We start from the raw sequence: 25,505 nt of genomic DNA on the forward strand, positions 1-25,505 counted from the left end.
GAAGTAAAAGACTCCTGGACAAGGGGGGAGGCAGGTTATGAAGGGTTGAGACAGATGGAAGGAAGAAAGCTTCCTACAAAGAATGGTTCTCTGGAAAAGATGTGGGAGGCATAGAGTGAGAAATGTAGTTGATATAAAAATAAGTCTAACAATCTTTTAAAGGATTTGCTTAAAATACTCCCCCTGTGATTTGCTAGTTGTAGGATCATAGGCAGCTCACTTCACTTCTCTGATCTTTCATCTGTAAAACAAGGATAAGACCCAGGGGATGGATTTTAGAGGGTTACAAGGCAATGCCAGGCCAATTTAGATCATCAATGTAAATAGGGAAGCATCTCAAGACAGTGGCTTGGGCCACTGAGAGTTGCAGGGCCGACAATCAGTAACAGGGACCAGGTGAGAGGAATTGGTTGGAGGGATCACAACAGCTATCTAGTACGGGACCCAATTGACCACCTGCTGAAGCAGCCATCCCCTTTTACTTCTGCATATTTTTAATTGTTTCCTCTATTGCTTATTTGGCATGAGATCAGATGTATAATGGGTATCTTATTTCTTTCTCAATAAGTGGGGAAGGGGGAACAACTGAGAACTGAAAACAATAAAATAAAATAATTATGTCTTTCTGTCACTTTTCTCCTCCATACACCTGTCCTTCAAATCTCTCCCATTGTTGAAGTCTTCTCTCCAGCATCCCCAGTTCTTTCAGTCCACTGGCCATCCTGGCTGAGAACAGCCTCGGAGAAGATCAATGCCCTCAAACCGTGACCCAATGCTCCAGGATGAAGCCTGACAAGGGCAGAATACAGTAGCATAAAAGTCCCCCCCTTCAAGGAGCACCTAATCAGCTCTGGTCATCTGCCCAACCTTGTCCACATCACCAACACCTGACCCCCCCCCCCCACGGCACCCCCCACAATAGCTTGGCTGCCACTCTCATTGCACCTCCTATCATACTCTCAGCTTCATCTGTCTTTCTTTGTTTTAGTCCCACCTTACACCTGGTTGCCAAAGGAATGTTCCTTAAGCACAGATCTGACCCAGTCACTCTAACCTATGAACCCCAGGAGAGTTCCTTGGATGATGCTAATCCTCTAGGATTAATGTAAATTCCTGTTCTCCTCTTAAAAACATCACAAGCTCTCTTTCTAGCCTCTTCACTCCTCAATAAGGCCAAAGTGGTCTTTTGTTTCCTCAGACAATACTTCACCCTCTGCATCTCCCCACTTCTGCCAGACAGTGCCACCCTGCTGGCACACTTGCCCTCCTGACCTCTCAGATATAGAGCAAGCCAGACCCAGTTTCTCTGTGAGGTCTTTCTTGATCCCCTGAGGTACCAGTGCCCTCTCTCTCCTCTCTGGAGAAACCTCTCAGCTCTTGTCTTTCAATCAGAATGTAAGCTTCTGTGCCAGGGATATCCTAGATCTAAGAGATACTTGTTGACTAACTGCTATTTTACAACCTCCTTAACACCTTACTCTTCATCTCAAACTTCCATGAGTCCCTCCCTCTGAACTAGCAACTTAATGTCACTTTATAGGTTGCCTACTTCTTACACTGCACAGGGACATGGTGGACATTTTGCAAAGTGTTTGATAAAGTATCCCATTTTATTCTTTTAGGGAAGATTGAGAAATCTGGTTTACATAATATCATCATCTAGTAGATCCAGAAACTTGTGGATCAAAAAGGAGAAAGTGATCCACAAGGTCCAAGTCTGCAGAGAGATCAAGGAGAATGAGGGTAAAGTCTTAGACAAGAGATGAGGAGGATATGTTGGTGGAAAGGGAGGGAGAGGAGTATGAGTAGAGAAAAGGTGGGGAGCTCTAACTTCGGGGGAGTAAAGGTCAGCATAGGGACAAAAGCAAACAAGGTTACTGGTTCCTCTGCCACTTTACAAGGCAATGGCCCTGGAACCTGGAACTTTTCTAAAAGTTTGACCCTTTGGAGGCCCTCACACCACCTTCAAATAAATTCAGACCATCTTCAAGATGAAAAAATTTCAAGTTGTATCTAAGCTGACATTACTTGAAAACTAGATGTGAAAGAGGAAAGAAGTAGGAACGTCAAAGATAACTTCAAACTTATGAGCCTTGGAAGAAAGAAACAAGAGTCTGAAGACGGAAAAATGAAGTCGGTTTGGGATCTACTGAGATAAAGGTCCAAGTGAGATATCCAAATGGAAATTCCAGCAGGCAGTTAGGAATCAGAAGAGAGGTCTGAAGAAAAGACTCAGACCAACTATTGAGATTAGGAGTCAGTGTTGGGCAAACAAGTGAACCCATGAGTTGATGACTTCACTGAAGGATGAAGTATAAGGACAGGAATTCAGTTGAGCTTTGGGGGTGTACACCCTTGGGAATAAAAGAGAAATAAGAGATCAAGCTTCACCCCCTCTGAATGGACCCATCTTTCCTACTCCCCAATATGTAGCCTCCCTAACCTCACTGGGCTGTATCTGGGAGTGAATATTTACAAGGTGGCTTATCCAGGTTACAGATAGAGTCTGACCATAATATAAAAAGTTTTTACTGAGCAAAGTTTAACTGACCCAAATAAGGGTTAACTTTGGGATCTTGATTTTATTAGCCCCATGCAGAGGTTTCAATAAAATGTATACAGCTATTAGTCATTTATACCTTTATAATTAAAACTGGAAACATCAATTCTTAAACAGTGAAATATAGTATTAAAATCACCTTAGAATATAAACAGCACACGGCTTAGAAAAGAGAATCTTCACAACTGGCATACTCTGCATTTTTGAGACCAATGCTGAATTGACAGTCTCTGCCTCCAACTTATTACAACCTCTTGTGTTCCATGGACAAGAGTGACCTTTTCAAATTTACATCTACCCTCTCCAACACCTTGGCAGAGTGGGATCATTTTCCATTTTCCATTTTCCAATAGCATTTTAAAATTTCTGCGATCCTTGGATGCCAAAAGCAATTAGCCATCATAGCTTTTTTTAGAGCCTCCTTCACTTAGTGTGATGATCCATGTCCCATTTTCCCCATAGATCACATTGAGTTCAGTCCTATCAAAATGCAGACTATCTCCTGATTTTAGTTATTTTATTTTTATTTTATTTTTTGCAAGGCAATGGGGTTAAGTGGCTTGCCCAAGGACACACAGCTAGACAATTATTAAATGCCTGAGGCCGGATTTGAACTCAGGTCCTCCTGACTCCAGGATTGGTGCTCTATCCACTGTGCCACCTAGCCACCCCTCCATTTCCTGATTTTGCTGAAACATTCTCTGTCCCCTGGATTTGTGTCCTGAGGCAGGGTTATATTCGGGCAGCACAACCCTGCTTTCCACAGAAGTGCAGCAGGTGACTTCTATGCACATGCTCCGTTGACCACAGATGTTCACTCTACACTTTATCCTCAATGCACACGCCAAGGGAAAAGCTTTTAGAAAGGCAGAGAGAAGAAAGAGGTTTTCTCTAGTACAGGCCAGCTGCTCCAGGGGGCCAAGCCTTGGGTGTGGTGAGGAGGGCCTCCACCACTTGGGGGGGGGGGGGGCGCAGTTTTGATCACAGGGTGGAAGCTCGGCTTTTCACAAACTTCCAGGACTGTTTCAGTCCACATCCTCTCCTTGGTCAAAGCAGGATGGGGGCCAGGTAGATACCAGAAATTAGATCTACAGATTTCCAAAAGCAAGAAGTACTAGACATACACTATGACATCTCCTAAGCTTGAATAGAGAAAGCAAAGTTAGGCACTTAAGAACTGTGGTTTCCTTAATGCATTGCCTAGGCCCCTCCCTAGGTCTTCCAGGTATGGTCTATTAGGAGGGAGAAAATATTTTAGAGAATAAGTAGACATGAGAAACGTCATCCCTATCCCTCATAAAATAGCAATACATACAAACAAGGTCTTACAGATTAACCAAAAGAAGACTCTTGAAATTTAGGTCTAATGTTGCTTCCTCCGTACTAACAAGAAGAGTAAGACCAGACATTTTTATAGCTTTTCAAGGTTGGGAAATCAAGGTGTTAGCTCCTTTAATCCTCACAAACCTGCGGCTTCAAAGTTCTAGTGTGTGCCGCTGCCACACCCTGGCAAGCCTTCTCTGGCTACACCTGATCAAGGGGAAGTAACAGGCCTCAAACTCTGGGTGAGTTGGGGGTGCCCCCCACAAGCAGGGGAAGGTTCCCTCCAACAGCCACGAGGGAGGCAGAAGCAGGTGCCAGAGCACTTAAGAGTGTGGTCAGGCATTGAAGAAGTGGAGGTCACCCACTGCATCTGCATCCCCAGCCAGCACCAGTCTTCCTGACTTCTGTCCTTATCTGGACTTTTGACAGGTCTGGGAGAATTGTGCAGGTCTGTCTCACTTAAAGCCAATTAATGCACAAGTCAGACCACCTGGGTCACCCATCCTCTTTGAAAATGAAAGACAAGAGCAGTTAGGTGGCACAGTGGACAGAGCACTGGCCTTGGAATCAGGAGGACCCGAGTTCAAATCTGACCTCAGACATTTAATAATTGCCTAGCTGTATGACCTTGGGCAAGTTACTAAACCCCAGTGCCTTAAATAAAACTTTTTTTAAAAAAAGTAAAAAGAAAACAAAGGACTAACAATAATCCTCATAACCTTTAAAAAATTTAAAAAAAATAATCTTAGGATGGAAGTGCTATTATTATCCCCATTTTATAGATCCTAAAACTAAGGCTGGGAGGTTCAGTGACTTGTCCAAGTGAGACAGTCAAGAAGTGTCTGAGGTAGGACCCAACCTTCCATCCAGGCCTTCATTCCTGACAAGGGCAGCCCACCCAGTCCAGAATGGAATCTACCCAACAGGTCACTACTGGACTCTCTTAAAGATCCTACTTTCCTTAGATGAACAGGTCATTAAAGGAAATTGCTAAGAACTTGGGATATTGATAGAAGAAAGTCCAGGAGGTCCTAGCTGGAGAAGCTCCCGTTCTACCAAGGAGACCACAGGGTAGGTTCAGGCTGCAAGGCAGGGTCCAGCAGCAAAGTGGACCATCAGGCCTCTTATTCGATGACAGTTTCTGGCAGTGCCAAGGACTGGAAAAGTGGCAAGCCCTCTCTTTCCTGGGTCTCCAGTGGCCAGGTTGAGTCTCCACAGGGGCTGCTTCCCAGGAGATTGGCTGAAGGCACTCGGATCGTCCAGGAACACCTCTTGCCAAAAAACCCCACTAGACTATCCTATTTCCCATTGGATGTGAGTGATGGGCCTCCTGGACCCAAGGCCCTCATAAATGTTCCTTGCTACTTTTAGGGTCTCCTTCAACCCACAACCACTGCCAAGGCTCTCTGGATGACAACTCATCCCTTAACAACTAGCCTAACAGAAGAGAGCATCAGAAGCACAGGCCTTGTTGCCCACTGCCCTTCACACTCTCCTTCCACAATCCCATCTCCTCCTCCAAAATCAATGCAATCTACATGACTTGACCCAGACTCTTGTTGTCATCTACAGGCTCCCAGGCCACTGTTTCTCCTTCCTCAAGTTCAGGACCTGATCCACCTCTCTAGCCCAATTCTTGACTGCACCCTTGAAAGGTTCTATCAAAAATCCTGGCCACCAATACAAAAAACTCAATTCCCAAGATATATATGTCTCCAATCTACTTCAATTATCACAGGGATAGCAAGGTGACTTGGATAGAACACTGGGCAGAGTTGGAAAGACTAGAATTCAAATGCTGCTTCTGACACAAATGCTGTTTCTGAGACCCTGGGCAAGTGGGAACAACAACAGCAACTATCTCCCAGGGTGGTTGTGAGGATCAAATGAAGTAATATGTGTCAAAGCATCTGGCACAGTGCCTGGCAAATGGTAAATATAAATGGCAGCTGTTGGTTATTGCTGTTATTAACCTTATTACTACCTTCAAAATTGTTTCACTCATCTCTTGACCTTGATTTCTTTAAATTCTCTCTACTCTCAATTTCCACTTTTCTGGTAGGTGGAGACATGGACAGAGTTCAAATCCTGCCTCAGACACTGGGCAAGTCTGCTAGCTTCTTATGTGGATAATGAAGATAAAAAACAGGACCTGCCTCCCAGGGTTGTGAGGATCAAATGAAATGAGCAAATGTAAGGTGCTCTACAAACCTTCAAGTGGCCTAGCAATGGCAAGTTAGCTGTGGTTCTGCCATCTCTCACTTCCTTACCAACTTTTTCTGCTCAGGTCTCCTGGTCTTCACTCTTCTCCATGTCCACAACCCGTTTCTGGTCTCACAAAGGATCATGTGTTTAAGAGCAGGGAAGGTCCTTAGATGTCATAGAGATCAAACCCCAAATTTCTGGATGGAAATACCCAGTTCCTCCTCGATTGTTATCCACTGAAGCCTTCCTTGGGGCCTACAAACATTCACAGGTCTGGAGGGGGAAATCCCATATGTGACTGTGGGGCAGAGTACACACATGAGGAGAAAACAGGGGCCAGAGCAAATCACAGCAAAAGGTTCCTCACATGGTTACAGCTAACAAGGGAACTATGGAGCCATTTTTGCTTCTCACTAAAAGGGAAAGTGTAACTGATGGGTTATGTCAAAAGGAGAACTTAGCAAAGAAGATGGCCCATCAACATGAGTGCATTTGGAGTGTGTATGGGAAACAGTAGCCTGGAGAAAAAACAAGAAGCAAACTCCTTGCTTTACTGAAAGATTCTGAACACTTCAACAGAATCAAAAGATGAAACAAGAGTCATTTCCTAAATTCATTCAGTATTCTGACATTCTGAGAAGTGTGCCACTTCCCCTCACTCCTTAACTGTAAGAAAGCCTTATAGGTCAGGGAAAACTTGGTCGGCTAAAATCATCATTTCAATAAATGGCATTAATGGCCAGGAAATATGCTGCCCAAATCCTCTCCTCTCAGGGAGCAATTAACTGAAAACGTAACATTTGTGTAATCATTTGCAGTGAAATCTCTGCCTGGCAAAACACGAAAAAGGGGCAGCACCATGTGTTTGGGTTCAGCATTCAGAATATGTCATCAGGCCATCCTGATCAGACTCTTAGGAGACAAGGATTGCTAGGCTTTGCCTAGGTGACAAACACTCAAGAATTTATAATCCAATCTTTTTTTTCCTCAAACCACCCACCTATCATTCCTGCTATGGGCCAGAGGCCACAAAAGGTGGCATTCTCTCTTCTTTCCCTTCTCCACTTCTCCCCTCCTACTCCCTCCTCCTTGTTTTCAACCTCCACCTTCAGCTTTTTCCTTCTCCCTCTTCCTCTCTCTCTCTCTCCTCCCTACCCTCTTCCCCTCCCTCATCTCTCTTGGAAAAGATGACCCTTTACACACACACACACACACACACACACACACACACACACCCCACATAGTATTTCTCATGTCACAAAAACAAATGTATTTGTGAGATTTCCCTTTGTGCTTTTTCCTTTAAATAGGACATAGATCATCAAGAACAGGAATAAAGGTAAGAGGAAAAAAAGACTAATACTCTAATAAAAATCAAACTAAGGTGAGGAGATGGATAAATTCCTGAAATCAATGCTCCCTAATAAGCAGGAAAGCAGTTTGGCTTTAGAGAAGAAATGCAAATTTGATGGTTTAAGTAGAGAATTCCAACTAGTAGGTGGCATCATTACCTGCCCTTTAGGTAAATGCTATTGTGCTGTCTCCAGTTTTATAAGCATCATTGTTAATTGTTTTAGTCATCACTTACATACTCCCTATTTAGCTTAAACAAAACTACACCCATTTTTTTCTCAGCTATGAAGTATGAAAACTCACTAAAGACATATTGAGCAATTTTGTTCAGCTCATAACCAAACAGAATCCGATTTTAAGGTAACTCCCATCAGGAAATTGGTGAAACAAATCTATTTAAGAAAACATCCTTTCTATGACGTTTCTTTGAAACATTACCACCTTCCTGACTTTTCCTTCCTTCATTACTACCCCAAGATACTCAAAGAACTCCTCCTTTTCTCACCTGATTTATGATCCAATCACAAAAACCTATCTGGGATTTCTATAGGCAGTTGGTGTTGATTTTCACATTCAGGGATGGACCAGAGCCTGAACTTTTCCTACCAGAAGCCTAACCTCACTCTCTCCAATCAACTGCTCGGATCTTCTGCAGTTTATGCTTCTATTAGTCTCAATGAGATTCACAGAACATTCCAAGAATCAGAACTGAAAGGGACCTTAAAAGAAATCGAATGCAAGAATAGGACCAAAGATGACAAATCAACAATAAAGAAACAGGGACACTGGCTGTTCAAGTATAGAAACTAATTAGCGGAAGGGAAAACTAGAGGCTGTTTCCAGGTTAGTGGCTATTTCATTGTACCAAGCTCCTTCCCCTATGGCATGTCATTTCACTGGGACATCAGAAAAAGTATCTTGTATATAATAGACAAAAGAAAGTACTGACCACAACCCACAAGGTACCTCCCTTGATCCAGATCCAACAAAGCAGTCTTGATTAATCCTCTACTTCTTGCCTAGGTCTCTCACTATGGGAGCTGAGTCAACAAGCCATTGTGGGGCACTAGTGGGGGATGTTTTTGTCCTTCTAAGAGGACCAATGACCTCATTGGTGATTCTAGAGTTCTGTGCATGAACTGGATGGGAGAGAGGCAGAACTGCACAAACCATCAGCTTCACTTTCTCTTCCAGAATCACTGAAGTCCAGGAGCAAGACAAAAGTCATGCCTAAGGCTAGCCAGGGTTGCACTGGATGTCCGAGATTTCTTAGAAGTCTGACCAGGCTCTAAAAGTCCACCACATCTGCTTCAGCTGCCTTCATGACCCTGAAGGGGCTTCAGCAAGCCCTCACACCGGAAGTGCTAGTCCTCCTTGACACCCCATACACACCATAAGACAGTTAAGATTTAAATGTACCAGTATCTATGAAACAATAAGAAATGAACTACAAAAAAAATTAGCAAAATCAGAATCTCCATAAAGAATAGATATATCTATAAAAAAGAACTATACATAATAAAGTATGTACAGGGTCCTGGTATATACATTATAGCTTAAAATAGTGCTGAGACTTTGGGGACACCCTATACTTCTAGTAATCACATACCTTATTTCATTTATATCTTTATTACAGTAGAAATAAGAAACTACTGCTACAGAAAAATGACCAGGGAAAAATTCTAAAATGTTATAGCTTCAAAATCAAGAATGTAGCAAATGACATAGGTAAGATCTCTCTGAGACCAAATTATCTTCCTTCTCCTCATTCACTCACAGAATGGATCATGTGCCCTAGAAGCCGGGGTATCTACTCCCATCCCTACTTTACCTTATTTGAAAAATAACATTTTTGCCACAGTTTAGGCAGCTATGAAGTATGAAAACCCCACTAAAAATCTCATTTCCCCCCAAGGGCCCATCAGAAAGGAGAATGCCTTACTCCTGGCCCTGGGTGCTTATTCAAGAAACCCAACATGCCTCTCCCTACCTCCCCAGCAAAGGGCAGGTTGGAATAAAAACTTCTGAAGCTTTCCTGCCCAAGTCTCAGCCCTGTTTATTATTTGGGCCCAAATTGGTCTTGCTCTGTCTAATCAGACTTTCTATTTAAAGCAAAGAAGGGTGCTCCTTTGAAAAAGTCTGAGATATGGCCTGACCTCTAATTCACACTTTCCTCATGAAATAAAGTTTTAAGGGGAAAAAGAAGCAGTGAAGAGAGGTAAATTCTGCTTCATTTTCAGCAGCTCAATTACAAATTAGTCTAAGACAGTCCTTAAACTTTTCTTTACATGAATCAACCTCTTTGTGCATGCCACTGCATGAAAACAAATTTTATATTAGTGTTGGCATCAAACATTATATGGGTAAGAAAGAAAACTAGTCAGTTTTCATAGTAGAGAAGAGCTTTGCAACTGAGAGCTAAGCTTTGAGGACCTAATTTCATATCCTGAATAAATGACATCTTCTCCTCTGAATTCGAATTAGACTCTGTGAAAGCTAAGTTGTGAACTGCACAGTTCCTCTCCTGCCAAGTTCACAACATTCTAAGAGGCTGCTACTTGAGCCAATAGTACTTTGAAGCTGATGGAGGGAAAACAAAAGATCCACAAAGCCGAAACAGTCTCTCCACATTTCAAAGCAATTTAGTTTTAAGCAGCATCAAGAATGCTCATTTCTCCCTTACTATATTTCAATGTAAGAAAATATTTTTTACTAATAAAAAAGGTAAATCACTTGGAAATAGAAACATCAAAATCTGGGTTTACAAATGGATATATTAATAATGAAGCTAAGTCTATTTTACTCTATAAATTAATACAAAATATATTTAATCCCTAAGTTTGAAATCAATAATAATGTGCTCTACTCAACTGTCAATTATTCATGGCAAGCTTGTATTCCAGATTTTATACATTTTATTAGGCAGATGAAGTAACAGAATTCTCTGAAAGTATGATTCACTATCTCATAAGAATAAATTCAACACCACAAACAAGTACTGTGTCTCTTCTGAGTAAAGGACTATCTATGCTGGTTTGGGGGTGGGGGGGGGGAACAAAGTCAATTAATAAAACTGTCTTTGTTCTCAAGGAGGATTCACCTGCAAGGACACAGCCTGGACTAAGTCAAAGTAGGGTGTACAAATTCAAGTCCACGCAGTAAGCATTAATTTAGCACCTACTATTTGTCAGACTGGTTTAGGCTGTGGGGTTACCAAACTGACAAACTAAACAAACCTCATAGCAGAGGCACTTCAGTCAAAGGGCACTAGAAAGTCATTTCCAAAAGATGAAAGTGCTAATTTGGACAAGGGAGGGGAGGGGATTGAGAAATGGGAAAGCAGCATATTTCAGAAACCCAGTAAGAATTGTTAGGAAGCTGTAGGCCCTGCTCCCTCCAACAAAAAGTGGGAAGTGAAGGGTGAGAAGTCTCCAATCTCACCTGCCCAACCACCTCCACAGTCCTGGGGCCAAGTGATTGTTGGGAGAGAGGAATGAGTCCCTCCCACTCTCTTCCCGGCCCCTCTCCTCTCAGCTGGCCCCTTTCCTGACTTCCAGTATACACTTAAAGAATAAATACTTCAACAGTTAACTGCCAAAGGCCAAATTACTTCCACCTGGCTCTGCCCCCTTATTTCTCATAAAGGACCTATGTACAAAGGGAGCCAAGTATGTATTTCTTCATTTTGTTTTTTTTGGTAAAGCCTGCTTTCAAATGAATCACCAATCACTCATCAAAGAAAAGTAGTCCACTATCTGAGAAACCTCAAACATAAGGCTTACGGACCGTGGTGAGAAACAAAAATATCATTTAATGAAGGATCACCAGAGAGAATCTCAACCTGAAACCACTGAGATAATGCATAGTACTGGAAGAGAAATGGAAGAGCAATGCTCTGGGGTCACCCCCATATAACAGCAGGCACTGTCCAAGCCCTAGAGTTAGTTAACATCCTGAACAAACCCTGCCAGTTGGCTCTCCTAGATTAAACAAGTTGGGGTTTTAAATAATCATCCTTTCTACATACTTCCATTTAATGTTATTTTCTCACTAAATTATTCAAATACTATGGGGAAATGTCAATAGTAGCATTCAACAACTCTTTACCAATATAGCGTGAGACCTACTTGCATTCATTGTCTCTGGACTTCAACATCTGAACCATGTTACAAGGAGATTTCTTTTAGAAAAGAAAAAGGAACAAACATTTTAAAAACAAAATATGAACTCATTAAAGATAAATGATTGTGCTTCCCAAGAAGTACAAGGAATGTGCTGATTGCTCCTCCCTGCCTGATTTTGGAGTCTCAATACACACATTCAGACAAAGGGAAAGCTTAAGTTTACAAGACCTTCAAGACAGGCATTTTCAGGGGCTACTTTGAATATTCTCTCAAAAGGACATATTTTAAATCATTTCAAAACCCTTCCCTGGAGAATGTAAGAGAACAAAACAGTTGAAAAAAAGTTCCCACTAAGGATTAGTATATGAAAATGCTTTTAAAGGATCTTTGTAACTCCAATTTTGAAAAAATAAAAGAAATAACAACTGCCCACTCCTCTATGGAAGTTCTATTCCCCTATTTCCATGATGATGTAGGGGGTGAAGCTGGGCTTCAAGGCAAAGAGATGCAAGTTCCAACAGGTCCATCCCAGATTGCACAGATCCAACCATGTCTTTTTTTAGAGGGGCAGCCAAGTGAAGACAGGGTCAGTAGAACACCAGGGTTCAACATTTCTAAAACTAGGTAGCAGGCCCCGAGAGTATCAAGACAATAAAAAGTCCTGCCCTTGAAGAGTTGGTAGGTGGGCTGGGAGGAGGAGAGGAGGTCAATCTATTCAATGGCAGTGAGGAGAAATCACAGAAGGTCCCTGATAGGGACCCAGAATTCCAAGGGGGGAGTGAAGAGCCAGTGGACCAGAACTGAAAAGATAAGCTTCATCAGGAAGAATCCAGCATCTACCTCAAGCCCCTAAAGGGGAAAGAAAGCTCTTCATTAATAAAGAATATGCTAGTAGGCTTTTTTCAGCCTGGATGTTTAATTATTGTAATTAAAGAATCTCATGAAAATTTTTATAAAATAACATAAAACTGGTTCAAAGAGAATGACAAAAATAATCCTACAATTCCCCTTACAAATAATTACAACAGACTTTCCAAATGACAATAATTTATTTCAGCAACATTCTGAATAAGAAGTTTCCATCAGAACAAAAGAATTGACAGTCTCTAGGGGATTTGGTCTATACTATTCAGAGAGAAAAAAAACATCCTGAGTCTCTATAAGGCCACAGAAGAAAGACCTGTTTAGCACCAGCAGCTGGATTTCTCTCTGTTTAAATTAGATAACAAACCCTGATCTAATTTTGTCTCTTCTGCACACTTGCCATAGAGGATGTAATTATTTTAATGCTAGAGTCCATTATTCTAGTGAATCAAAGCCTAAGAACAGTAGCCTGTGCCAGGCGCAAAGGCACCTGATACAAAAGGAAAATAAAACAAAAACTCGGGACTTCCTATGAACCTCTATTATCATATCCCTCCCACCCAAAGGTTTTATGATGTAGAAAAATATCAGCAACTAGGAAAAAATGTTTTCTCCTTTCACCAACAGTTGAACTAAGGTTAACAGTGCAAACAGGTAATTTGCATCAAAATATCTTTAAAGCAAAACTTGTGATCTGCCCATGAAGTTCAACAAATTGTACCAAAAGTGGCAAATCTCTAAGAAATACATGCAAATTATAATCCTGTGAATCCAGTGATTCTACCATGGGAAACGTGGGAGAGATCACTGCTTGATTGGTTCCCACATTTAAAGAGCAGACCTTCACTCACCCATGGGTTCAGCCAATCAGCTAAGGGAGGTAGCCTAGGATCACACTAACTTTTTGAAATGATGCTTAAAAACAGGGATAAAATATCCATGCCACTAAACTATTTATAGCAATGCTCTTTTTGTAGCAAAAGAACTGAAAAAGAACGGATGTTCATTAAGTGGGGAACGGTTCAACAGGCTGTAGGACATGAATGTCACAGGCTCTCCCAGAATTCTTAAGAAAGGATGACTAGAATCAGTACAGAAGCACGAGAAGATGTAGAGTGAAGTCGGCAGCTCAAGTACAACAAACAGTGGATTTGTGTCTAACCCTTGTGACCTCAATTGGGGTTAGCTTGGCAATGATCTGAGAGTGATTGGCCATTTCCTTCTCCAGCTCATTTTATTAATGCGGAACCTGAGGCAAACAGAGTGAAGTGACTTGCTCAGGGCCAAACAGCCAGCAAGTGTCTGAAGCCAGATTTGAACTCCAGGAAGATGCATCTTTCTGACTCTAGGCCCAGCACACACACACACACACACACACACACACACACACACACACACACACACACACACACGCTGCACCACCAAACAATAAAAACCGAATGCTGTGAAATTATAATGACCAAGTTTGACCCTAAAGAGCTAAGAAATGACTTAACAATTCTTTGCAGAGTTGGGGGGGGAATTCATTGTAGAACACTGCTTTTAATGTCTGATTTTTATTCAGTTTGTTGGTTAACTTTTGCTCATGTTTATACTTCCTTTTTTATGTGCTATCAGAAATAACTCTCTGCAAGGGGGCAGAGAAAGAAATATATTGAGAAACATAGGCAATAAAAATAAAATATACCAGTAGATTATTTTTCTTAATTAAGTCTTCTATAAAAAAGGCTTGCTTTGAATTGGTTGACCCAATGAATTTCATGCCATACATTCAACAACCAAAAAAAAAAAAAATCACATGGAGCTAGATAAGATCTTATACAAAATGCTAACATACAAACAATTCACTGGGCAACTCTCAGACATAACTGTCTATTTTCTTGAAAGAAAAAATTCAGTTAGGTCTCCCTCTGCCCCTCCCCCCTCAAAAATCCCCAGGAAAAGAATATTATTTATTTATCCAGTACTCTAGTCTCCTTATTAGCTCTGCCTTAACCTTTTTTTAAGTCATGAACTCTCTCAGTCTGGTGAAACCTATGGACTGAGAATAGTCCTAAGAATAGTTCTTACTGTTTTATTTTTCCATTTTTAATTTTAAAAAATGTTAAATTTCAGTTAGAGACTAGTGAAAAGGAAGATGTTATTTTTCCGATCTAAGCTCACAGCCTCCATGACATCTGTCCAGGAACTCCAGATTGAGAAATTCTAGCACATTATGTCCGATTTTTTTTTTTTGTTGTTTTTTAACCATGCTCAACACAAGCAAGCAGAATGAAATTCAGAAGTTCCCAAGAATACAGAAGAGGACAAGGTGTCAGACACTCTCAGCCAAACTGTTACCAAACCATGTTAAAAGATAATTGGGAAACAGTTAACAATAAATACAAATCCAGTAGACCATGGCTATGGTGAGTGTGGTTGGCTCCAGCGGTCAGCAGTTGCAGGAAGGGATCCTTGTGACCAGCTGGGAGGCCCCTTTTGATCTGAGTTTGACATATCTACTAGAGGACATCTACAAAAGTTTTATCCAGAGTTTAGAACATGCCATTCTCCCATAGTGTTAAAAGCATGGAAAATTCCAGCTTAGATTTAATGTAAAGGTGTCATCTGCAGGAGTCTTATGTGGGAGACAGAGAGAAACCAGGTCTCTCCTTCCTAGATAAGAGCAGCCCAAGCCATCCATCCAAAGCAAGAAATGAGGATGGCCAGCTCTTTCTTTTGAAGGACTAGCTTCGGAACCAGCTCCGAACCCCATAATCCAAAGAGTGAAACAAATGTGAGGACTTGGAGCACTGGGAAAGGAGCTAAGTATTTGGTGCAGAGTTAAGGCGAGAGTGGCTGCCAGCTTCAGAGAACCACAGCTTCTTTAACACAATCATCTTCATTCTAAGGCCTATCATGTAGAGTCCCCACAGCTTTTTGTGACAGGACAACAAAGAAATCGCCCTTTTAGAATTAAATTAAAACAGGCCTTTTTTAGGCCCCTAGGATTACTGCTAGTTAGTCCTAGACAGGTGGCTTCCCTTTGCTGGGCTTCAGTTTCCTCATCTATAAAATGGAAAACTTGGTCTCAGTGGCCTTGGAGGCCCTTCCAACGCTAAACCTGTGTTGAGTCCTGGAGGGACACAAGATTGGTACTTCTAGGCCTCACAGCCCAGAAACGAGAAGTGACAAGAGTCAATGACTTTCCTTTCTGCCTAAGAGAGGCCATTCTGCTGTGGTGGAAAGATCACTAGATCAGGAGGAGCCACAAGATCCAGATAAGATGTCCAACTCTGCCACTGATTAGCAGTATAACCCTAGACCAATCAGTTAGATTCATCTGTAAAATGAGAAAATAGCTGCCCTATCTTGCCAAAGCTCAGTGGTGCAAAGGAAAGAGCCCCAGGCCTGGGGTCAGGAAGACTTCCATTCATATCAATATCACATATTCAGACATGTATGTGACCATGGACAACCCACTTTATGGTGCCTGCCTCGGGTTCAACTGTTAAATTGGGATCTCAAATGAGATAATGCTCTATAAACCCTTACTATTATTACCACTTCATTGACTCCCTGTAAACCAAAAAGCATTGAGGAGTTTTGTTTTAAAGGGACCGGTGATTTCATTGGCATGAAGAATGTTCACGGAATTTATCCTTGTGCCCAATGGTCTCCTGTCATAGGGCTTGAGACAGGAGGAGAGTGAAGGACTCCCTCGAACCCAAGAGTTCTTTGGAGCTGTCTCTCTGGCTCTGCTAAATCCCACTTGATCATCCAAGTCACTCTGAATCCAGGATAGCACGGTGGCCCAAGGGTCCAGCTGTGCAGCTTGTCATGGCGCAGAGGCCAAACTGCCCCTGCCAAGGCTTTCCTCACCGGTCCAATGACCACCTCTGGAAACAGGTCACAGAAAGATACATCCATTTTCCAGGTTCATGGTATATCTCCGGTTTCTAACTTAAGCAAGGGACACAACCAAGCTTATGCCAAGATAAAGGACTCTGAGTCGGGAGATTCAGGTTCATTCTGAGCTGCAATCTTTTTACAAACTGCAGTTTCCACAACTTTAAAATAGGAGTAATTGTTGGTAAGCAGCATAAATAAATGAGCTTCCAACAGACTGTAATCTCGATTTAAGTCAAGGAGTGACACTTGACAAAAAAATGAATGTTCCCACCGGCTGTAAATTAAAAGAGGTTGTGTCCAGAATTAGGAGGCTAGGCCTAGAGTCAGGAAGCCTCGGCTCCCCAAGGTCTAATCTGGCCTCAGACATTTGCTAGCTGTGTCACTTAACCCTGTTTGCCTCAGTTTCCTCATCTGAAAAATGAGCTGGTGGCAAATCACTCCAGTATCTCTGCCAAGAAAACAAACTGGGATCCCTAAGAGTCAGACATGACTGAAATAAGCAAACAATAACAAAACCAGAATCAGGATCATGGTCAAGTTTCACTGAGAGTACTGTGATCCAGGAGAGCATCACATTTTAAGCAAGCTGGAGGGCTAACCTGAGATCATGACCCATGAGGATTTAATGAAAGAACTCCAGAGATATAGCCTAGAAAAGGAACAGAACATTTGAAAAACTATCACTCTCCAGCCTCATTCTCGACACTAACTAGCCTGTGACCCTGAGCAAGTCATTTAATCCTAATTGTTTTACAAGAAAAAAAAAAAAGAAATTATTGATCAGATGAAAGCCATCGAACCTGTTCTGGCTCTGAGAACAGAACTAAATGAAATGACTAGAAGAGTTTGGAGATCAAAAATATCTTTACCATCCCTGAAGGACAGGTCCTACCCATCCCTCCAGCTAGCAGTTGCTAGCTTCCCTCTCTCTCACACAGTCAAATTCCCAGGAAAAACTGTCTAGTCAAAACCAATCCCTCAACTAATTGTTCCCTCTGTATCAGGAAGGTGATGAAGATCCAAAAGGAGAGACAACACACACACACACACACACACACACACACACACACACACACACACAGCAATGGGGGGAAGGGATGAGCAGCTGGGGAGATTAGGGCCAGTGTTTGAATTGTGTTCTGGAGGAGGAGAAGCAGAGATGAGGAGGGAGAGCATTTGAGGAGGAGGGGGACAATCTGTAGAGAATCAGGGAATCAGGGCAAAAGTTGGTGAGTGTATCAATGGAAAGGATGCCCTGTCTCCTTCCCACTTCCTTCTCAACCCCTTGCAATAGAGCTTTGACCCCTGGCTCACTACTCCCCCAGTCCCCTCTTTGGTGACCTTTCTGCAGCCTCTGACACTGCTGACAGCTTCCTTCTCCCCTGTTTCTATCCCTGCTTCTTCATCATCATGATTCTCTTAGCAAGTGGGCCATTCCTTTCTCATATTTGTGCTGCCCCCCAGGTAGGGGTATACACCAGGTTTTTCTCGGAGGCCATCTCCTCTCCATAGACTCTCACTTGGGAGTCTTAGGATGTCAGTAAGCAACCATGGATTCACTACCATATCACAATGAACACGAACCTCAAAGCTCCCACTCTCCAACTGCCAGCCAGCCTTCTCCACTTAAATGTCTAATGGCTTCCCCAATTCAACATATCTAATATACAATATCCTTAGACAAGTTTCCTCCTAACTTCCCTAGTTTTGTCAAGAGCAATACTATTCTTCCCATCATCCTGGCAGTTAACCCTAAGAGTCATCCAACCCTCTGGCCTTTTGAGGCCTCTGATGTCTTGTGACTTCCTTTTTGCTGTGCCTCTTACCTCTGTCCTGCTTCTCTTCATTTCCCCCAAAGCCTCCTGGACCAGGTACCCATAACCTTTCTCTTCTAGGCTCCTACTGCACCTCCTCCCTAACTGGCTACCCTGCATGTGGCAACATAGCACCTCCCAGTTTGAGGGACTCCCTCCTGGTTCAAGGATAGCACAAATTCCTGTTTGTCGTTAAGCACCCTCCCAATCCAGCTCCAGCCTTGGCTGAGCACATATTCCTGGGCCTCACCCACCCTTGTTCCAGGCCCTTGGCCCCTCTCTGCTGCTCCCTCTATAAAAGGGACTGTGGTCTCCCCCCAACCCCTACTCCCTCCCTCAAATACTCTCTCTGCCTCAGCTTCAGTGCCCCCTCCCTCCTTCCAGAGCCTTTCTCTTGAACCCCAGCACAGTCTCAGTCTATCTCCTTGGTAGATATTTAGGATGAACTTATCCAGATAGTCTAATCCCCTTGCAGATTCCAAGTCCCACTCAATCCAACCACTCTGGAAAAGAATGAAGAATTCAGCTTTAAAAAGGACTTAAAATATTTTTTTTAAAAAGGACATGTGTTAAAATCTTCATACCCTTTGACTCACTGATTCCACCAGTAGACATCTACACCAAGAAGGTCAAAAACAAAGAAAATAATGGACTTTATGATAGCCCTTTTGGTGGTAGAGGAGAGGAAGAAACAAAGGATATGGGTATCAACTGGGGCATAGCTAAACAAACAAGTGAACAAACACAGTAGGCAAAAATTTGTTTAAAAAAAATCAAATATGAAAATTCACATGAAGTTATTAAGTAAAATAAGCAAAACCAGCAATAAGACAAAATGGAAAACACACCCAAAAAGGAAATATGTTGAGACCTGAAGGAATGAAGATGCTGGGGGTTGCAAGAATAGAATATTTCATACATTATCCCCCCTTAGTTAATGTGCTACTTTGTTGAATGATCTTTTCTTTTTCTTTTTTCTTTTTTTACTGTGACAAAATTGGAAGAATTGTGTGAACCACACTGCCTCCATCTTGCGACTCAATTCCAGAGCTAGTTCAGTTCCCTTTCTATTCCGTTATGGGTCTAGTCCAATTTCTGTTTTGTGAGAAAACTTTTTTTTTTCAATTAGGGAAACTGGGAGGGAATTTCATTTCTTGACCCTAGTCCTGTGTGGTTTGGAGCCCACCTGCTGCTTAAAGGCCCTTAACCAAGAACCAGAAACCCAATTAGAGCCAAAGATTGATGCAAGTTTTCTCACAGTTGTACATCTCAAGCAACCCATGTCTTATCTGAAAACTGACCCTGTACTGGTCAAATAGTAATTGTGTCCTTATTTTTTTGATTGCCTACAGATGCTTAGGGAGAGGGGGCCACCTCTTTTTTTCTGATTTCAGAGAATTGCACCTGTTTGCTGTCCCCCTCTCAACTCAGAAAGCCCCTAATCTTTCCACCAATTAGAAATCAAATGACCTAATCTTGTATCCTGGCTAATATCCTGTTTGTCTTATTTTAAAGCATAAAAATCTATTTCCACCTGTATTCAGAGTCTGGTGCCAAGCTGAGGAGGCCTGGTTCTAATTTGTTAGGCAACTGGCATAATAGGCTTAAAAAATCATAGGCGCAGAAGCTTGAACTTTTGTTTCCAGTCATTTCAGATTTCACAGAATATATTCTATATTCAGAAATTAGTGATAGAAAAAGAAAAGAGTCCAAAAAAAAAAAAGCCTCTGAAAGCATTGTACTAGCCTGCTCTTTGAGGGCAGGCAGGGACTGTCTCACTTTTCTGTGTGCAGGCCTGAGAAATTTAAGAAACAACAGAGGGAAAAAAGTGATCAAGGAAAAAGGGAGGGAAGAAACTGCCCAAGATCAGCAGGTTAGCAGCAGTGACCCAACAAAGCAGTAACACTGATGGGAGAAGCAGGAAGGCAAAGAGAGAAAACATCTAAGAGGAAAAGGTGGTTTACAGTGTCAAAGTGTCACAGACAGAGCAAAGAAAATATAATTCATCCAAATTAAAAATGACAAAATCCAAAACCTTTTGCTTCATAAGAACTGGCTTTGAAAAGGAGGGAAAAAAATTAGGACAAGAGCAGGAGGAAATAGAAGAAACAAGTGAAGGTTTCTTAAAGATAGGAGGGAGAATAAGCTTAGGTAAAGTAAGGAGAGAATGAGGATGAGAAAAAAGAAACATCAGAAAAGGGCAGGTTCCAGAAGAAACAAGAGTTGATTGCCATCTCAAAAGCAAAAGTACTATTGGCCCTGGCAAAATGATGCCTCTTCTTCCTCTGTGACTGGTGCAAAAGAGATGAGAATGGGGGTGGGTGACGGACAGGGGTGTGTATGGCATAGAATGCAAAAGAAGGAGCTCAAAGGGGCTGTCCTCAATTTCTCAATAAAATAGAAAATAAAGCAGGTCTATCAACCAATAAACATGTGTGGTGCTGTCAAAAGCCACAGCTAAAAACTCATCAATTCCTGGGTCCTCCAGACCCATTCCCTGGTTCAACAAGGATGCTGGTGCAGCCCTAGTTCCATGCTCCAAGGGAGGGAACTTCACATTACTCAGGGTGAGAGGAAGGATTCCCACTCAAGACTTCCTGACTCTGTGAGCACTGTTTCCACTGCACCATCAGCTGTTCCCCATGATGCTAATGGCTAATGCACTGATACTGTGGCACTCATCCACACAGTATCTTTCCATGCCTGTGTGGATTCATCATTTCTCTGGCACCTCCACTGATGCCATCCTGAACCAGTCACCTACAGGATGTTATTTAGGAGACATAAAATGAAGACTCCCTTGCTAATTAAAAATCTGTTCAGTCCCAGTTTTCCAAAAATCTTTTTTTTAAAAAAGCCCAATTACAACAGGGAAGTGACTGATTTCATCAGCTGAGAGTTATGAGCTCTGTCCAAGGTCTTAGAGGTGACCACTGGATCCGAGTCTTCCTGATTCCAAACCCAGCAACCTATTCTCTAAGATGGGCTGCAATGGAGCCAGGGGGTAAATCATTTATCTTGAACAATAGTGAGTATAACTGAGTTTAACCAGACTTTTGTCCAGGCCTTGGACTAAGGTATAATGTAATGTGAACAATTATGTATGCTTAAGCTTTAGATGAATGAGATTCTAACAGAAAACAAAAAATCTTATTTTTAAATAAACTTATCCAGTCTAAATAAAAGATATAGCACTCACATAAAATTACTGTTGCTAAAAAGGAAAAGAAAATATTTGTCTTCTTAGAAGTGACTAAATGCATTAAGGAAAGCAATAATTCACTGGCTAATCACTGCCAAAATTGCATAAAGGAACATTTACCTGGACACATGCTAAGTAAAATGGCCCATTCCAAAAAGAACCACCTAGATCATTCCCCTCACGCTGCATATCCATTTCAGATGCAATGAACGAAACAACAAAGAGCCCTTTAAATTCATTCTATTACAAACCCTGTTATTTTATGGATAAGGTTAAGGATAAAGCTCATGGGAGGAGGCTAGGTGGCGCAGTGGATAAAGCACCGGCCCTGGAGTCAGGAGTACCCGGGTTCAAATCCGACCTCAGACAATAATTACCTAGCTGTGTGGCCTTGGGCAAGCCACTTAACCCCATTTGCCTTGCAAAAAAAACCCAAAACCTTAAAAAAAAGGATAAAGCTCATGAGATGATGCAAAGGGTCCAAATTCATACAGTTGACACATGGTCTGCATTAGACCCATTTGTGCAGTAAGGTGTAGATGGAATATTTCCCGGCCCTCTGGATGGTCACAGTGTTATTCAGTATTGACTCTGAAGGCCCAAATAGAACAGATCAAGTACAAAAGGAAAAACAGTAAAGTTTTGCAATTCTAGCCTCCCAAGTTCCCTCAGGTGTCTCCCTACCATCTTTCATCCCCAGACAGAGAAGACATGTCCTAGCTGAAATGATTACAAAATGCTAATTTCTGTTAAGTAGATACCTGTTTTCAGAATATCTTTCATGAGGAAACCAGAGAGCCCTTCCCACATGGAGCATAGATACTGCCTGTGCCCACAAGTCCCCTGCCCATCACTCTCCCCAGGAAGGCTCTTTTCAGTCAGCACTGTGGACTGTGACTCCCCCTTTCCAGTACACATTCATCCCAGGCAGTCTACTTCTACCCTGAGTCCTAGGCCCATTTATCCAGCATTCACTTTCCCCAACACTAGGCCAAACACCGTATTCAATCCTCAATACAATGCTGGGGAAGTACTCTTATCCCCTACTTCACAACTGAGGAAACATTCATTTGTTCATTTATTCGTTCAGCAACAGGCATGCTGCTGAGTGTTGAGGATAAAGAGCCAAGACCCCTGCCCTCAAAAAGCATACAGTCTAATAAGAGAAGAATACCTCAGAATTAAGAGGAGTTGAGGAAGGCTTCCAGTAAAAGGAGGGGTCTTAGTGGGCACTTAAAGAAAGTCAGGAGAAGTTCAGGACGTGGTATCATGGAGGAGAACTGCAGGGATGAGAGCTGAAAGACATAACTGTCAGGAGGCCAACATGTCACTGGACTGAAGAGGACATGGAGGGTGCAAATTATAAGAAGACCAGAAAGTCAGTAGGGGACTAGTGTACAAACAGAGCCCTTTGAGCTTGGCAACAGGGAGCCCCTAAAGTTCATGGAGAAAGGGAATGACACAATTGGACCTGCATTTTAGGAAAATCCTTTTGGTGGCTGAGATTTGGAGCAGGCAAACTGTGGTGGTGGGGGCGGGGGGGAGAATCCCCCACCAAAGGCCTATGGGAAGGGGAATCCTTGGGGAGAAGGGGGCCTGTTTCAGAGATGTTGCAAAGGTAAAAATGGTCAGGCCTTGACAACTGGCTGGGATCACACAGATCACAAATATCTAAGGCTGGATTTGAACTCGGGTCTTCCTGGCTCTATCCACTATACCAAAATACCTAGACATTTACTCCTCACCTGTCCTTCCCCCTTTTTAGTCTCCATAAAATTAGGTAATTTTTAAACCATTTTGTAATCATCATTATCACAGTAACAGCACCTCTGAGATCAGTCATAAGACTTCAATAGCTAGTGTGCAGAATCTACATCTGAATGACTCTAGTTCTGACCAGCCTTGATCCCACCAGGATCCCACCATCTGCAGTAATAGGCAAGTATTCAAGGAAGCTGCAAACTCTTAATGCTGTGACTTTCTCCTTTACTCTTAAAGGGCTCCCCATTAAATCAAGAGGGGCTGACTCTGGAACAAGTTACTCCAGAGAACCTGTCACCTTCTGAGAGACCACCTGCCCTTTTCCTCAGGTTCTCCCGTTTCCAAAGTGAAACAACAAAAGATGGACTTTGTGCACTGGTGACAGAATGGCTGAAAACCCAAAGCTCAGCCCAACTTTTGTGCTCTGTTACTCAAATCCCCATGGGCAGAGAACAGTGGGCACAGGGAAGCTCAGTGGAGACCCTCAGGCAGGTACCACAGTTACCTCACCCCCGCAGAACGGATGAACACAGAAAGCCGTCTCCTCATGAAGTGGGAACGGCATAGCTTGAAATGATCAGATGGAAATTTAGCGTCTTGCTTGGTTTCACTTCCACTGAGTGGCAGAAATCATAAGAAATGATTACTGCCCGTGGTCCTCTATGGACCACTTCATAGACAGTAAGGCAGATCTGATTTGCAATGATCTAAGTCACATCATGCGAAACCATTCAGTAGGATCAAGGTTACAGTTTGCCTACCTGTGGTAGGGCAGTGTTGAGCTGTCTCTGCAAAGAATCTCTTTCGTGGCCAACCTCATGCAGCTTCCCCTGAGTCAAGGCAAGAGTTTCTTGAGTCTCTCTAAGTGTGTCCAGAAGACGATCTCTTTCTTCCAACATCGAGACCATTAACTGTTCAAAATGGGAATCGGTGTCTGGCTGCAAGGGAGACCCGGAACCATGGCTCCCGCCTCCTCCTGGGGGGATCTCTGCCTCGCTGATGGTGGGCATCACCTCGCACATCATCTGGAAATAAAAATTCAGATCATCATCGTTAAATGTCATCCAGGAGCCAGGTGCAAAATGGGCAAACTCAATCCGTCACCCCCAAGGACCCTGAAACAGCCGTCTCCGAGTGACCGGGGAGAGCCGGAACCTGGGCCGGGCCTCCAAAGGCCCGGAGCGCTGAAGGAGCACAGCAAGGGGCTCTGGCGCCTGGAGCTCGGTCACCACCCTCCGAGAAGAAGGAACAGATTTTTGGGAAGGGGCCCGGGCGGCGCCTTTAAAGAGCAGGGTTTTTTTTAAGTTTCCTTAAAGGCTCTTGGAAAAGCTCATTTTCCGAGCTCCTGGGACAAGAACACCGCCAGCCGAAAGCCCGACCCGCAACGTCTACCCGGCGGCCCCACGCCGTGGAGGACGCGGGCAGGGCCGGGGCGCAGGCTCGGGGCCCGCGGCAGGGGTGCGGGGCCGCTCTGCCCAGGCTCTCGCCCCCCACTCGGGGAGCCCCCGGGCAGCGGCCGCCCCAGAGCACACGCCAGGCCGGCGGCCCGGGGGTCCTTCCTGCAGGCGGGAGCCCCCGCCCCGCCCCGCCGCCCCCCGCAGCGTCCCCTCGGGGAGCCCCGCGGGAGGCGCCGCCCCCGGCCCGCCCCCTCCCCGGGGGGCCCGGCCCGCACGGGGCGCCCACGTCCCGGCACTCACCTTGGCTCAGGGCCCGGGCGGAGCCCCCGAGGGGAGCCGAGGCCGCGGCCGCGCGGGGCTGAGGAGGAGGCTCGGCGGCCAGGCCGGAGCCCGGCCCGCCGCCCCGACCCCCGAGGCAGGCCGGCCCGCCCGCCCGCGCGCCCGCCCGCCCGCCCGCCGCGGCCGGACCCAGGAGCGGCGACGAGGAGGCGGCGGCGGCGGCGGAGGAGGAGCGGCGGGAGCGGGCCGGGCCGGGACGCGCGTCATCCGCGTCACCCGCGCGTCACCGGCTCGCGGCGGCGCCGCTACGTCGGCGCGCGGGCGTCCGCGCCTGCGTGCGCACGTGGGCGGGCGGCGTGGGCGGGCGTGCGCGCCCCCGGCTCGGCTCCCGGGAAGCCGCGCAGCGGCAGGCGCCGGAGGCTCCCGGCGGTCTGCGCGTGCGCGCAGCTCCCCAGGTGTGCTCGGAAACTGAAAAAGGAGGGAGGTGCACGCCCGCCGTCCGGCGCCCCGCCCCCGGGCCGCTCACGGCCATGTGCGCGTGCGCCGACGAGCCACGCTCGCTCGAGGAGAGCCGAGGGGAGGGGGGGGCGCCGGGACGCACACATCCTACGCCTGCGCGGAACGGCCGAGGCGCGCTTTAGAGAAGGCACGGGAAGCTCCTGGGGCTCTCGGGACTGTGCGCATGCGTGCGCCAAGTGGCCCCAGGGTGCCGGGGGACAGAAGGGACGCCTG

At 44.3% G+C, this 25,505-nt stretch overlaps 1 protein-coding gene across 6 annotated transcripts in view; it reads right to left on the reverse strand.

Annotated features, from left to right (window-relative positions):
- Positions 1–24,902, reverse strand: part of PPFIA1 (PTPRF interacting protein alpha 1) — a 94,370-nt gene extending 69,468 nt beyond the window's left edge. For 5 of the 6 annotated variants that reach the window (XM_074230858.1, XM_074230861.1, XM_074230859.1 and 2 more), the window contains exons 1-2: positions 24,795–24,902; positions 23,859–24,122 (exon numbers count right to left, since the gene is read on the reverse strand). In XM_074230858.1, the coding sequence (XP_074086959.1) occupies positions 23,859–24,122 (264 nt within the window). In that variant the 5' untranslated portion in view covers positions 24,795–24,902. The remainder of the gene's footprint in view (positions 1–23,858; positions 24,123–24,794) is intronic. The other variant, XM_074230863.1, reaches the window with a different exon arrangement.
- Positions 24,903–25,505: the final 603 nt, after the last annotated feature.

Source organism: Macrotis lagotis, chromosome 3 (assembly GCF_037893015.1).
Source record: "Macrotis lagotis isolate mMagLag1 chromosome 3, bilby.v1.9.chrom.fasta, whole genome shotgun sequence".
Lineage (NCBI taxonomy): Eukaryota > Metazoa > Chordata > Mammalia > Peramelemorphia > Peramelidae > Macrotis > Macrotis lagotis.